This window comes from Cutaneotrichosporon cavernicola (genome assembly GCF_030864355.1).
Source record: "Cutaneotrichosporon cavernicola HIS019 DNA, chromosome: 5".
NCBI lineage: Eukaryota > Fungi > Basidiomycota > Tremellomycetes > Trichosporonales > Trichosporonaceae > Cutaneotrichosporon > Cutaneotrichosporon cavernicola.
In genome coordinates this window covers 1,931,887-1,946,990 of record NC_083397.1, presented here as the reverse complement: position 1 = coordinate 1,946,990, position 15,104 = coordinate 1,931,887, and the positions used below count along the sequence as shown (strand labels likewise).

The window sequence follows — 15,104 nt, the reverse complement described above, 5'->3', positions numbered from 1 at the left end:
TACCCCCAGAATCTCGAGAGGGTCCTATACCGACTCTAGTCTTGGCCTTGACCTAGTCGCAATACTTCTTGAACTCGACTGTATCAGCAAGCTCTGCATTTCGAAACGATATTTGAAGCATGACATCACTGCCACGAATTCAATCTCGTCACTTGCCACGTGTAATTCGCCAGACTGGCTTGAACAGAAAATTGCCGGAGAGTGCTCGACTGTCCGCGCTGTTCCAGGTCCTTATGGAAGCTCCAAGAGCCCCCTGGAAACTTCAGTGTGCAGAACGTCGCCTCGTTGGCGTCTCCTCATCTCGCAGTCAAATATCGTCACACAAACCCCAACCACCCACTCCTTTGGTAAAACACCACGCACAGAGGTGCATAGAATCTACACCACCTTGTAAGTTTGCATACGCCTCTGCTGTGAGCAGCAATCTGCCCGCTAGCCGGTGGAGGGCCCCTGTTGACTGTTTGCTGACTCCCCAGCACTCCCCCACCCCCAACCAACAATGTCCAAGGTCAACCCCGCCCCAGAGGTCTACGGCTTCCAGGCCGAGATCTCCCAGCTCATGGACCTGATCGTGAGTACTTTGACATCGGAGGGGTAGAAGGAGTGGTCTCTCGGCGGCGGTTGGTGCCAAACTGGCTATCCACCTACCCCAGAACCTCTCTTTCGACGCCGCGAGCTCCAGACGAGCTCCTGATGCTTTTTCTGAAGCGTTTTATGCTAATCTTTTTTAGATCAACACCTTTTATTCCAACAAGGAGTGAGTTCAATGCTTGCCAATGCTTGGGAATGCATGGAGAAGGAGCGCGACGCGAAAAGCTCGAGAGACAACTTTGTGTGGATGAGTTGGAGTGGTGGACGAGTTTTTGGTGGTGGAGGTGGAGGGATCGGCATGATCGGCGTCGAGTAGGCTAACCCCCCCACAGGATCTTCCTCCGTGAGCTGATTTCGAACTCGTCGGACGCTCTCGACAAGATCCGCTACGCGGCTCTCACGGACCCTTCGCAGCTCGACACTGAGAAGGACCTGTACATCCGCATCACTCCCAACAAGGAGGAGGGCACCCTCACCATCCGCGACACTGGTGTCGGCATGACCAAGGCCGACCTCGTCAACAACCTCGGTACAATTGCCAAGTCGGGCACCAAGGCGTTCATGGAGGCGCTCTCGTCTGGCGCTGACATCTCGATGATCGGTCAGTTCGGTGTCGGTTTCTACTCGTGCTACCTCGTCGCCGACAAGGTGCAGGTTACCACCAAGCACAACGACGACGAGCAGTACATCTGGGAGTCGGCCGCTGGCGGTGTCTTCACCATCACCGAGGACGTTACTGGTCCCCGCCTCGGCCGCGGTACCTCAATGAAGCTCTTCATCAAGGAGGACCTCAAGGAGTACCTCGAGGAGAAGCGCATCCGTGAGGTTGTCAAGAAGCACTCCGAGTTCATCTCGTACCCCATCCAGCTCGTCGTCACCAAGGAGGTCGAGAAGGAGGTTCCTGACGAGGAGGAGGAGGAGAAGAAGGAGGGCGACGACAAGATCGAGGAGGTCGATGACGAGGACTCGGGCAAGAAGAAGAAGACCAAGACGATCAAGGAGACGACCACCGAGAACGAGGAGCTCAACAAGCAGAAGCCCATCTGGACTCGCAACCCGTCGGACGTTACCCCCGAGGAGTACTCTTCGTTCTACAAGGCCATCTCGAACGACTGGGAGGACCAGCTCGCCACCAAGCACTTCTCGGTTGAGGGCCAGCTCGAGTTCAAGGCCATCCTCTTCATCCCCAAGCGCGCCCCCTTCGACCTCTTCGAGACCAAGAAGAAGCGCCACAACATCAAGCTCTACGTTCGCCGCGTCTTCATCACCGAGGACAACGAGGAGCTCATGCCCGAGTACCTCAACTTCGTTGTTGGTGTCGTCGACTCGGAGGACCTCCCCCTCAACATCTCGCGTGAGACTCTCCAGCAGAACAAGATTCTTAAGGTCATCCGCAAGAACCTTGTCAAGAAGACTCTCGACCTCATCTCCGAGATTGCCGAGGACAAGGAGAACTTCGACAAGTTCTACACCGCCTTCTCGAAGAACCTGAAGCTTGGTATCCACGAGGACGCTACCAACCGCAACAAGCTTGCCGAGTTCCTCCGCTTCTACTCGACCAAGTCGGCTGACGAGATGACCTCATTCAAGGACTACATCACCCGCATGCCCGAGGTCCAGAAGTCGATCTACTTCCTCACCGGCGAGTCGCTCGAGGCCGTCAAGGACTCTCCGTTCCTCGAGGTCCTCAAGAAGAAGGGCTTCGAGGTCCTTCTCCTCGTCGACCCCATCGACGAGTACGCGGTTACCCAGCTCAAGGAGTTTGACGGTAAGAAGCTCGTCTGCGTGTCCAAGGAGGGCCTCGAGCTCGAGGAGACCCCCGAGGAGAAGGCCGAGCGCGAGAAGGACGAGAAGGAGTTTGAGGGCCTCTGCACGTCGATGAAGGAGATCCTCGACGACAAGGTCGAGAAGGTCGTCGTCTCGAACCGTATCTCGGACTCGCCCTGCGTCCTTGTCACTGGCCAGTTCGGCTGGTCGTCCAACATGGAGCGCATAATGAAGGCCCAGGCTCTCCGTGACTCGTCCATGTCGTCGTACATGGCCTCGAAGAAGACCCTCGAGCTCAACCCCAACCACCCCATCATCAAGGAGCTCAAGACCAAGGTCGCCAGCGACTCGGCCGACAAGACCGTCCGCGACCTCACCGTCCTCCTCTTCGAGACCTCGCTCCTCACCTCGGGCTTCACCCTCAACAACCCCCAGGACTTTGCCCAGCGCATCAACCGCATGATCTCGCTCGGCCTTAGCATTGACGATGCCGTCGAGGCTGCCCAGGCTCCCCTCGAGGACTCGGCCCCTGCCCTTGAGGAGGCCGGCGGCTCGATGGAGGAGGTCGACTAAGCGCCCGATTGATAGTGTAGAGAGGTAGTAGTGGAGTGTGCCAGCGCGGTCACTCTATCCCGCAGCATATTTATGTTCCCGTGTGTTTATGATGCAGCATTGTTTCATAGTTCGCCTGCGTGTGGCGTGATGGACTGGCAACTGATGAACTTCAACGGAACTGCCATAGGCACGACCCTCCTCTAGTGCTACATCTGCAACTTCTAGCTAGCCCCCTAGCTCCTGCGGTCCCAGCACATCGCTGGTCTCGCCTTCGCCCATCTCCTCCCATCCCGCCGCGTTACGGATAACACTCTCCTCAATCTGGGATGCGTGGACCAGCCGCTCCCCAAGGGCCATCATACCCTCCGGCTCGTCAAATGGGTTCTGGTCCTCCTCGTCTTGTGTGCGTGGCGCAACAGAGGGGAGGCGGAAGCGGCCGTCTCGTAACGCCTCAGCGAAGGCCTCGTGCTCCTCCTCGTCCTCCTCGTCATTGTCAAACGGCGTGTCGCGGGGCATGAACAGCGGCGTGCCTCTCGTTCTCCCACCTGCTCCAAACGGCGTAGCGCTAGCGTCACGCAGGTTGCGCGACCCGCCTCGCCACGACTGTGAAGGGTCCGCAACAGAGGCTGAGCGCGTCGCGTTCCGCATGTTCCGCACCTGCGGCACTGGGACGCGTGGCGCAGCATCGAGCGCGAGCGAGGTAGACGAGTACCGCGTTCCCTTGACGCCGGTGCGACTGCGGCTGCGGCTGGTCATGGCGGACACAGAGCGAGTGGAGAGGCGCGACGCGGGTGGTGCGTATTCCTCTGGTGGGAGCGGCGGGTACGGCTCAACGATAAGCACGAGCTGCACTGAGGATGTGCCGAAGCCTGGTGTCAGCTGAATCTCATGGCAGCGAAATCACTCACCTTGGTACGCAACGGTCACGTCTGGTTTCCAGTCCTTGATCTGCACCTCGTGCTCCTCGTCCTCGATTTCCGCCGGGGACTTGGGCGGGACGTACTCGCCGTCGTCGAGCGGCTCTGCTTTGACCTCGACCTCCTCCTCCTCCAGTTCTTGGTCATCTCTTGCGGTCTCCATGTCTACTTCAACGTCCACCATCCGTGGGCGTGTAGCGCGCTTGCGTTTCTTGCTTGGTTGCGGAGCGGGCTCGGGAGCGGGCTGTGGCGAGGGGGCGCGGAGGGAGAACGTCTTCTTCTGCCTGTCAGCGAAATTGGAGGACGGAATAGTCAGAGTTAGACGAGAGGAGATGTATCGCGTGTGATTACACGTTTAAAATACCCACCTTGAGGAGCACGACCTCGGTGCGCGTCGTGTTCCGCAGGAAGTAGCAGTACTGGTACCCCTCTGCTGTCAGCAGAGCACATCGGGAGAGCTCACCGCCGCGCTCAACGTAGACTTTGTGCTTCTTCTCGTACCGCGACACCGTCAACAGATCTTTGATCCTGCGGTTAGATGTCATCAGGAAGTCCATATTAGACGAACTTGGGCTGCAGTTTGCTGATCACGGCTTCGAGGACGTCGCTGCTCATCCAGTCTACATGGCGCTCGTCGAGGTACAGGAAGAGCGGGACGACGCGATAATTCGACGCCCTAAGATAGAACGCATTGCGCGTCGAGAGCGGCATCGTGGCCGAGACGGAGTGTAGGGCAGGAGGATGAGGAGTAAAAGGAGCTTAGGATGCTCACCCGGCCGAGGTCGATGTTCTCTATCCTCCACTTCCATTGATCCAGTCAACTGACGTCAGGCCACGTGGACTTCCTAATGCCATCTGACATGCTAATCCATCCTTTGCTGGGTTTCGCCCTCATTACAACTCCACCGCTGACGAGTCGCGTTTTGGTTCCGCCACCTGTTGTCGCCCACGACGCCAGGATGACTGCTCGCTGGTGCGTCTATATCACCCAATCTTCACCCACAACTCACCATGTCTACGCCAGCATCAGATCCCCCTCCCCCAAACCCACCTCCCCAGGACGAGAAGCCTACGGAGAGCTCCACCGACGCCGAGACTGCAGCCGCCACCGGCGAGGACGTCAAGATGGAGGAGAGCCCGAAGCCTGTCGAGGAGACCTGGGATGACATCCCCGAGCACGTCCTCAAGGTGAGCAACAGCATGGGTAGCAATATGCCCAACCATGGTAGTGTGTTAAGCTGACTTCAGGGAGACGTGCAGGAGATCCGCATGCAGACGCGCCTGATCGATAACGAGGTCAAGATGATGCGCCAGGAGAACCTACGCCTCGGCCACGAGCGCGACCAGATGCTCGAGAAGATCCAGGACAACACGACCAAGATCAAGCAGAACAAGGTCCTCCCTTACTTGGTGTCCAAGGTCGTGGAGATCCTCGACGTCGACGCCGAGACGCAGGATGGCGCCGCGCACAACGAGCACAACGCCAAGAAGTCCAAGTGTGCGGTTATCAAGACGTCGACGCGACAGGTGAGCTGAGCTGGCGGCGACAGTGGTAGCGCAATGCTCACTCCAGACCGTCTTCCTCCCCATCATCGGCCTTGTGCCCCACAACGAGCTGCAGCCCGGAGACTTGATCGGTGTCAACAAGGACTCGTACCTAATCCTCGACAAGTTGCCAGACGAGTATGACGCGCGAGTCAAGGCGATGGAAGTCGACGAGCGGCCGACAGAGAGCTACAGCGACATCGGTGGGCTGGACAAGCAGATTGAGGAGCTGGTGGAGGCTATGTGAGCTCACGCTTCGGACTTTTTGAGCTGACGCCAGTGTGCTGCCGATGCAGCAGGCGGACAAGTTCAAGACGCTCGGTATCACCCCACCCAAGGGATGCCTGATGTACGGACCACCTGGTACCGGCAAGACGCTCCTGGCGCGTGCGTGCGCGGCGCAGACGAATGCATGCTACCTCAAGCTCGCTGGCCCCTCGCTCGTGCAGATGTACATCGGTGACGGTGCCAAACTTGTGCGCGACGCCTTCGAGCTCGCCAAGCAGAAGGCGCCTGCCATCATCTTCATCGACGAGCTGGACGCGGTTGGCACTAAGCGCTTCGACAACAACAAGGCCGGTGACCGTGAGGTGCAGCGCACCATGCTGGAGCTGTTGAACCAGCTGGACGGCTTCTCCAGCGACTCGCGCATCAAGGTCATCGCCGCCACTAACCGTATCGACATTCTCGACCCTGCACTGCTCCGTTCTGGGCGTCTCGACCGCAAGATCGAGTTTCCCTTGCCAAACGAGACGGCTCGCGAGCAGATCCTCCAGATCCACGCGCGTAAGCTCAACCACTCGGGTGTCAAGTGAGTAATTCCGCTTGATGTATCGCTAAGCCCAGCTTCGAGGAGCTCGCCCGCTCGACAGAGGACATGAATGGCGCCCAGCTCAAGGCCGTGTGTGTGGAGGCTGGCATGGTGCGTTCTAATTGTGTATTTTGCGCTTGAACTAACGGCAGCTCGCATTGAGGCAAAACGCAACTCAGCTGTCGCACGAGCACTTTATCGGCGGCATCCTCGAGGTGCAGGCCCGCAAGGCCAAGGAGCACCACTACTTTGCTTAAGGTGTACGTGCATGAGACGTTCTGTAGAGACTACTATGTGATGATTTGCACTGCAGTTGGTGAGTGGTTGATGGTGGTGATCGAATGGTTACTGTATTTGGCTGGGCTTATGACGTGGACGCGTGGGATTCTGGCAGGACGCGTCCACCAACTTCGGAGTCAGCCGCAATAACAATTGTCTCTTCTACCACATCGCCTTCTTCATCCTCGCAATGTCGTGGCTGCCCCTCGCAGCCCTCTTCCTCACCCACTTCGATGACCTCACAGGTCAAGAAGTTGTGTATTACCGATCTCTCTCAGACGGTGCGTACGGAGCTACGGTGGGCACCGCCTCCACCTTCCCCCTCCCGCTCACCCGCCAACCCAACTCACTCGCATCACCGCAGCGCCTGACAGTTGATGCCCACTGCTTGACTTGCATTACGACACCCGCACTTCCTGACTGCAGACACTACCCTTCCGCCCGCACTCATCGAGCACACCACCCTCCCCTCTGGGCTGCACACACGTGGTTCTGATCTCGTAGTCTTCACACACCACGGTCTCCCGGGAGCGGGCGTCTTCCGCTCGCGCACACGCGAAGGTGTAGACGCGGGACGCGGGAGGCGTATGGCGACGCTGGGCGCCGTGCTTGGTGAGTAGTGTGTCATTGACCTTTCTTCTTACCTTCCCCATCGGCATCAAACCCTCACCTCGTCTGCTGGTCACTTCGTGAACTAGTGCTCACATTAGCTCCACCCACGCCGTCCGACAGCGCTTTCGACCTCGCCGCTCCCCTCGAGCACCTCTATGACAGCTTGGAAGAGCTCGGCGACCCGTTCAGGAAGAATTCCCCGACCTACGATGCCGCTATTGCGCTCCTTGATGCGACGTGGGAGGCTCATAAGGCCGAGGGCCTCACTGGTTCCGTGGCGCAGAGCGCTGCGACGGTCGCGATACGGTTGGCGCGCGGAGTCAGCGTGAGTATACGTCTCCGTGGTGAGCTCAGTCGCTCTGCGCGGATGAGCTGCGGTTGTCGGGTACACCGTTTGATCTGCTAACGATAGACGGCGAACCCAGTGACCTACCTTCCTGCACTGCTGTCCATGCTTGGCCCTTCGATTGTCACCGTGTACATGGCGTCTCTGTCGGGGCAACGGATTGTTCGTGCAACGAAACCAACAGCACTGATGCGTAGCTGCTCTACTCGCCGCCGCCAATTCAGCCCCTCAGCGCGTTCGGCTGGTGTGTGTGGGCAATGGGCCTTCCACCATCCTCCGCTGCCAACGCAGGGGCACACTCGTCTGCCTTCCTCGGCAACATCGGGCTCATGGAGCTCGACGCTGTCAAGGCGCGGGCAGGGGGATGGGTTGCGAGTGAGCCAACGCGGGCGACATTAGCTGACAATAGCGACGACTGACACCGTCTTCAAGTCGCACACGGACGGGTACGACATGTTAATCGACCTGAGCAACTCCCTCCCCCTTCTTGGTGACGAGGAGGATATCCGCTGTCCTCGCGACCAAGCATTGTCAGCGCCTGTGATCCTCACGTGCCAACCCCGCAGTGGCCAGAAGCCTACAGCCACAAGTACGACATATGCTTTCGCCGACTTGGCACTCTACCGCTCGCTTGTCCTTCTGGACCAGTCGCCAAGGGGCGTGCGCGCCGAGACAGTAGGCTTCAGTGCCACGAATCGAGCGGGAGGCATTTGGCTCATCGTCTTCGAGATGCTGGAACGCGTGTGGAACCTCTGTGTGGGCGTGTGCGAGTTCGCCATGGGCCGGGGACACGTTGTTGGCCCGATCGCCCTTCCTGAAGGAGAGGAGGACGCACGACGTCTCCTTGCGACGGACATGTCCGAGCTTAGTGGTGATGAGGATGACGAGGAGGCCTTCGATGAGCAGCCAATCGTGGCCCCCACCACTATTCCCGACGACACCGCCCGCCGTGGTCGCCTGATCCTGGACCAACTGCATCATAATGCGTACCACCTGTACGCGCGGCTTATCGGCGTGGCCGCTGGAGGGTGGGAGCTGACGGACGACAACCTACGCACGTTAACGGGCGCCTCACGCCTGAATCCGTGGGGAGGGAGAGGATCAGTCGAGGCGCAGTTTTGGCTGCGCCTCGCTCGGAAATGGAATGTGGAGCCTGAGGTTGGGGAGTAGCTGCGCACGGACCTCTTCGGCGCGGCGGAGGACAAGAGGGAGACAGGAGCTGCGTCGGTGCGGATGGCGTGGAGCGCCACGACTCAGGTGGCCACCGGTGCCTGGCGCCACGGTGCGAGCATATGTCGCATCGGTTTACAACAATGCAGCAAGGATGGTGTGATGAATGGCATTCAGATGTGCATGCGGTGGTTGGAGGTTCCCACTGAGCATGACGGCATGGCCGTTCGAATAGCTCGCAGTTTGCCAAGATTGGGTACCGACTTGCATCGGGGCGGCTACGCCTTTTAGCCTGAGCAAGCCAACCAAGCCGAGATCGACGTGGATGGAAGCGACGGAAGATGTGCTGCAGTCTGAGCGAAGCCGCCTCCTGCGAACCTGCCAAGTGGCAGGGCCTGGTGCCTCTCCAGAATGTTTTCGATCTCGTCCCCTTCAAGCCTCACCTTCTCCTTGTCGCAGCCGGTCCCAGCCAGCCTGTCGCAGATGCAAACCGCATTCTGTAACTAGGTTGGCCCCGCACCGGAGATTCTTGGGAGGGTTTCAGTAAGACGTAAGTCTGGAGGCCCCTGCAGCGTTTCAATGCAATATGATTTCTGAGCCTTCCCGTCCGTCGTCAAGGAGCGCGTACAAGCCATAAACTCGCGCGTGGGCGCCCTGGCAAACAGATGACATTAACAAGTAGGAAATGTGTGAGCATTAAGATCCTGTAGTAGAGAACGAGCCAGTGCTGACAGGAGACGTCGCGATGCAAGGGGATGGTTCACCAAGGTCGTTGCGGGGCTGGGCTAGGCTAGGCTAGGCGAGGCGAGGAGAGGAGAGGAGAGGAGAGGAGAGGAGAGGAGAGGCAAGAGAGGAGAGGAGAGGAGGGGACTTGGCCGCAACAGTGTAATGCATGCATGTTTGATTGTGTATGTACCGTATGTGGGGAAAAGTGTGTCATTAAGAGCATATCTTGATTTCATGTACGATCACGTGCCGAATGCATGAGAAGCACAGGTTGTCGAGCACGCAAGAGGTTTGGATGGTATGTCATTTAAGTTGTGGTGTACATACATGCCTTGATATGGAATGGGCCGGACTTTGCGGAGTGGGGAGTTGCGTTGAGGCAAATAGGTGGCCCGCTGGCTACCGCTGGCCGATGGCCGCTGGCGACTTTCGCGGGACAGTGACGAGAGTCGCGGCGGGGCGGCTGTGCCTTTGGTCGGTATGAGCTTTGTTCTTGGTAGGTGTAGCGATCAGGATGCCTGCCGTACGCCGGGAACCCAGTGAGGCGGAAGTGGGAAACCGGGGGAAGCCGAGCAAGCTGGGCAACTCGGCAAGGACATTGGAGGAGCGAGAGGAGAGGACAGTGGCAGACTCGTACAGTAACTGTTGGATTTGCATTCCTTGACGCGCGGAGCAACAGAGCCACCTCAGAGAATTCGTTGGACCCGTTCCCCCACCTCCCACCGACCCCCCTCCTATGATCCACTGCAGACGCTCTTTGCTGTTGATTAACTGGGTTGACTGTTACCGCCATTATTTAGCCACTATTGTAAGGGATTCAGGAACATTTGCACGCCAGTGTTAAGGGCTCCGTTATTAAGAATGCCTCGGTTGCAGTGCCAAAAGTGTCCAGCAAATACCCAGTGGCCAAATGTGTGGCCATCTCTCCCTTTCTAGTCCTCCCTCTCATTCTGCCCCTTGTCCCCTTCCGTCGTATAGTGCGGCGCGCGACTCGTCCACCTAGCCTAGGTTACGGTAGTGATCCTCGCAACTCTCATCAACTCAATCTCACAGATAGGTTCAACATCTCCCACACTTCACACTATTCACAATTCACAGGCGCACACACAAATCACACTACTACTCAACCCCTCACCCTCGCCATCACACCCATCCCGTCGCCACCTCCATTCACATCCGTCCAGCCTACTTCCAGCACTAGCGGCGTCAGCCAACTGGCAAATACAGAAACGGATACGAATACGGCACCTGCGCGCCCTCACCTTCGCCTTCCCCCCTTCCTCTTCCCTCCTCCTCCCCCTCCCCCCCCCCCCCGCCCGTCAGCCACTTCTGCACCCCACCTTCCATCAACTCGCGCGCTCCGCTACTACATCCGCTCCCCCGCCGATGCAATCCTAAAGACCTGCGCACGCCGTCAACATCCATGTCCTGGCTCGGCGCGCCCTCGGCTGCCCCAGCGTCGTCGCTGCGGCAACGCGCGAGCCAGCGCCCCGCCACCGCCGAGAATGGCCACGGCCATGGCACCTCACACCGCCCCCGAGCGCGCAGGCGCAAGTCTGCTGCCCCGCCACTCACAGCCCACGGATACGTCCAAGAGGCCTTTCGCCTGTTTGGCGAACACATTGCAAGAAACCAAGTGCGCCCCGGCACACCACAGCTAACGCCAGATCCGAACCCTCCTCATCGACTGCGTCATCATGACCACCCTCTTCTACCCGACCTTCTCGGCTTTCCTCGAGCGTCAGTTCGACGAGGCTGCGGCGCCCGCACGCGCCCCCGCTCCTGGCGCAGTCGGCGCTCCCCGCTCCCCACTCTCAATCCTCAGCGCGCCAGTAGGCGAAACGTTCTTCCCCGATCCGCCGCCCCTCCTTCCCAACGTGCCCTGGGGACCATGGTGGGCTGGCGACTCTAGAAGCGATACGGCTTGGGTTGCGGCCAATGGACCCGCACCCTCTCCAGAGGGACGGATCGACGTCGACCTCCTTCGCGTCGCGTGGGCAGACGTTGGCCACGTTCTCGATGGAGTCGAACGCGCACCCTGGGGGCAGCATGACGACCTGATTGCCTCAGCAATCCGCACTCTCGCAGAGGGCGCGTGGGACGGCGCCGGATGTGTCCGCCACCTTGTCGATGTGAACGGCACCGCTGCCGCCGCAGGACCATGTTACCTCCTTGCCCCGGATGGTGTGTTTATCGACGGCGCAACGCCCATGTCCGCGCTCTGGAATCTCACCGAAAACGACGACCAGGTCTACCGCGGTGTCGCTGTGCCCTTCCACACCTCGCGGAATCGCGTCGCCTTCGAGGCAGAGTGGATCGCCCGACTGGCCCAGGCCGTCAAGCTCCTCGACGCCGAGGTGTTCACCGAGACGTACCCTACCGGATCCAACACGGTCGATTCTGCATTAATTGCCGTGAGCTGCACGAACGGAACTTGGCTGACACCAGTACTCCCCAGGAGCACGCGACATCCCGTATGAGCCCATCCCAGCGAAGCCGCCGAAGCTCGTCTATCTGCTATACGTGGGACTCCTTGCGCTGCTCCTTGCGCAGCTCTCGAACGCGTCCAAGGTCCACTCCCGCTTCGGTCTCGCGTTCACTGGCGTGGTGCAGCTATGCTGCTCGGCCATCATGTCGTTCAGCGTCCTCGCGCTGCTGGGCTGGAATGGCTGGGGCTGGAGCAAGGGGCAGACTGTGCTTCCGATATACACGCTTCCATTCGTCGTTATCATCGTGGGCGTGGAGAACATGTCGTCCCTGACGAAGGCCGTCTTCTCCATCCCCTTCAGTCACTCAGTTCCCGTCCGCATCGGGTTGGGACTGCGAAAGGTTGGCACGACGATCGCTATCACCTCCCTTACCGACCTAGCGTTGCTTGGCGTCACCTGGCTCCTGTTTCCCCTCCAGCAGGTCCGCGAGTTCTGCGTGTTCGCGGCTGTCGTTATCGTAACGGACTGGTTCATGCTCCACACCTTCTTCTTGACGGTACGTGCCGATCGCCTGATCCGACGCTGATAACAGGTTCTCTCCATCGATGCCCAGCGTCTGGAACTAGCTGACGTTCTATCCTCGAATGGCGGCCTGTCAACTGTGGAGGAGAAGAAGCGCAACGAGGAGGCCCAGCGCCGCAAAGCTAGCCGCCCGATGCGCTTCCAGTGGCGCAGCTTCGTAAAAGGGCGCAAGACCAAGGGCGTCACCATGATCGTCATCTTCAGCTTCATTTTTATTCTCTACTATTGGAGCGACTCGTCTCGGTCTTCGAGGACTGCCGCGGCCTCGTTCTACGGCTACCAACCGACCGCGACTACGACATCCTCATACGCGAGCCCCACCAAGACAGCCGGCCTCGAGCTTGGCACGCTGTCGGTCTCGGAGGCGTTCTGGCGCGCTCTCAACCCCCGCGGCTTCCAGTCGATCCGCATCGGCATCCCCCCTTCTTCGATCGTCATTCTGCCCCGGGCCGGGCATTCGATGCTACCGGCCGACATCCGGAGACTCACTGCCCCCTCCTGGACCCTCCGCCTCCCGTCGTTGACACCGGTTTGGAACATTATCAGACTGATTATCATTCCCCAGTCGGCGACAGCTTTGACGCTCTACGGTCTGCTGCTCTACCTCCTCAAGGACTCTGACCTCCTGGCCTCGCAACGCAACCGCTTGGGCCGTGGCGAGACCGCGAGCGACGACGAGAGCGACGACGGCGGCGGCTCGACAGCGAAGGAGATGCAGTTCCTGAGTGGCAAGCAGCCACCCATGGCTACCGGGATCGGTGTCCACATGTTACCAGCGAGCCACGAATTCGACATCGACGTCATCGCCACCAGCGCCGACGGACGGTTAGCGGTCTCGGTGGCCGTGGACAACTCAATCTGCCTGTGGCGCTTCCACCCCGACGATCAGGCTTCCGGCACACGCGAGATGGTTCCAACCGAACTCAGCAGCGACGATCCAATCGTTGGTGCCGCAGTCAGCCGCGACAGCATGTGGGTGGCGGTTGTAACTAGGTGCGGGCGGACCGAGTTCTGGAGAACGGCCGATGAGGACAAGACGGAGCGAGCGTGTGTCGTCAAGATCGGCTGCGGCAACGGCGATGTTGCTTCAGTCTTGTTTGATGATGCGCCAACTCCTATTGACGACCCCTTTGCTGCCTCCCCAGTTTCTCCAACCTCCGGCGACGTCCGGCGCCCGACTCTGCTCGTTGTAGTCACCGACGGCAGCGTACGCGCGCTCAAAGACGACGATATCGTCGTGGATGTCGTTCCTCCGGCCAAGGACGAAGGTCCGCACACGACCGACGTGTTCGCGGAGGAAGGCATACTCGACATCATCGTCAGGTCGCTCTTGACGACCACCCTCTGGAGCCGGCAGCGCGGCGAGTGGTCGTCGATGCGCTTGATTTCGTCACTGGCCGAGTCTGACCGTGTCGTGGCGGTCGGGCATGCTCTTACAAGGTGGCGCGGCTATAAAGTCCGCCTCATTGCACTGGGACACCGCTCCGGCAACGTTGAGATCATCGACACGGACGGTGAGATGGTCACGTTACTCGCGCTGTCCAACGATCCCATCAGGGCTGTCGACATTGGCACTCCTCACTCGACCCGTTGCACGTCGTGCGACATCCACTCGACCGAGGGCTTCTACGTTATCGCATCGACATCGTCGACCGTCTACGTCGACCGCATTGTGTCTAGAACGGGAGGTCCGTTCTGCCGTTGCGCTCCGGCTCGTCGTGCACAGGCGCTCGAGGATGCCAAGGCGCTGATCCGCGCGAGCGTCGTCTTCCCGCCGATGCCCGTACGAAGCCGCTGCCTGTCCAACGGCTTCTCGACCTTCGCAGCGACGACAATGACCACATCGCCAAGCGCTATGGGAACTCCTGTCAAGTCGTCACTGGCGCCTCCAGGAGACTTCCAGGTGTCTTCCCATGGTGGGCGAAGGTTAAGCGGATGGCGAGAGGAAAACCGGCCGCCTTCGCCGCTGGACCGGTCCGGCTCTTTCACGGGCCTGAACAACATGATCTTGCCAGTGGAGGAGACGGCGACGCTGGCCGCGGACAGCCGGTGGATGGATGCCGGCATTCTGCCGCTCGGGGGAGTGGAGGCGTCGGAAGGAGGATGGGTGTTAGTCGACCATGTGGTGGTTGGCCTCTTGCGCAAAGGCAGTGGCATTGACGACTCGCAGTGGGAGCTCTGGGCGCTCGATCTTGCGAGCCCGTGGAATGGCTTCATCCTCATGGCCGAAGCGGTGTCGCTCGACGCGATTCAGCGCAAGACCGCCACGTCTCCGCGGAGTCCTTCTACTCCGTTGGATGCCGGCGAACTCTCGATGCGCACTCGCCGCGCCGAGCGTATGCTGAGCATGAACGGGCGCGCGTCGTTCCCCTCGAGCGCGGGGAGCTTCACTGTTCCGACCCATCAACCTCTCGGCTATGTCTCAGTGAGGCCATTCACATCAGGCGGCCGCGCAGTGCTTGCTGGATTCGGCAACCGCGTCGGAGTCCTCACGCTCCCGCCGTTCAAGCCCGCCCCACCGCCCACGCCGGCGCCCAAGCCGGCCATGGCGATCGGGACCCCGCAGCGCAACGGCCTCCCCACGCCACCGCCTCAGCAGCAACCGCCGCCGCCTCCACCGCCGCAACTCCAGGTCGCGCTCCCGCCGCGTCCGCCGCGGCGATCACAAGATGTTGGCTCGGGCAACGGCAACGGGAGTATAATGCACAGCCCGGCCAAAATCAAATAGAGATTGTCGATTGGGATTATGTTGTTTGTACTGTAATGAGTAGATG

At 59.8% G+C, this 15,104-nt stretch overlaps 5 protein-coding genes across 5 annotated transcripts; 4 read left to right on the top strand and 1 right to left on the bottom strand.

Annotated features, from left to right (window-relative positions):
- Positions 1-233: 233 nt before the first annotated feature.
- On the top strand, positions 234-2,931 carry HSP82 (uncharacterized protein; the record flags this gene model as incomplete). The annotated part of the gene is made up of 4 exons (XM_060601975.1): positions 234-390; positions 477-571; positions 732-757; positions 924-2,931. The coding sequence occupies 4 exons, from the start codon at positions 234-236 to the stop codon at positions 2,929-2,931; spliced, it is 2,286 nt and encodes a 761-aa protein (XP_060458416.1).
- Positions 2,932-3,138: 207 nt separating this feature from the next.
- Positions 3,139-4,541, bottom strand: CcaverHIS019_0507780 (uncharacterized protein; the record flags this gene model as incomplete). The annotated part of the gene is made up of 5 exons (XM_060601974.1): positions 3,139-3,782; positions 3,822-4,110; positions 4,199-4,260; positions 4,294-4,358; positions 4,399-4,541. The coding sequence occupies 5 exons, from the start codon at positions 4,539-4,541 to the stop codon at positions 3,139-3,141; spliced, it is 1,203 nt and encodes a 400-aa protein (XP_060458415.1).
- Positions 4,542-4,841: 300 nt separating this feature from the next.
- Positions 4,842-6,443, top strand: RPT5 (uncharacterized protein; the record flags this gene model as incomplete). The annotated part of the gene is made up of 6 exons (XM_060601973.1): positions 4,842-5,018; positions 5,079-5,357; positions 5,404-5,618; positions 5,656-6,186; positions 6,222-6,297; positions 6,339-6,443. The coding sequence occupies 6 exons, from the start codon at positions 4,842-4,844 to the stop codon at positions 6,441-6,443; spliced, it is 1,383 nt and encodes a 460-aa protein (XP_060458414.1).
- A 212-nt stretch (positions 6,444-6,655) lies between these two features.
- On the top strand, positions 6,656-8,593 carry CcaverHIS019_0507760 (uncharacterized protein; the record flags this gene model as incomplete). Its single annotated transcript, XM_060601972.1, has 6 exons — positions 6,656-6,746; positions 6,892-7,077; positions 7,176-7,402; positions 7,490-7,585; positions 7,621-7,798; positions 7,833-8,593. The coding sequence occupies 6 exons, from the start codon at positions 6,656-6,658 to the stop codon at positions 8,591-8,593; spliced, it is 1,539 nt and encodes a 512-aa protein (XP_060458413.1).
- Positions 8,594-10,742: 2,149 nt separating this feature from the next.
- CcaverHIS019_0507750 (uncharacterized protein) lies at positions 10,743-15,058 on the top strand (the record flags this gene model as incomplete). Its single annotated transcript, XM_060601971.1, has 4 exons — positions 10,743-10,955; positions 10,987-11,733; positions 11,768-12,304; positions 12,341-15,058. The coding sequence occupies 4 exons, from the start codon at positions 10,743-10,745 to the stop codon at positions 15,056-15,058; spliced, it is 4,215 nt and encodes a 1,404-aa protein (XP_060458412.1).
- Positions 15,059-15,104: the final 46 nt, after the last annotated feature.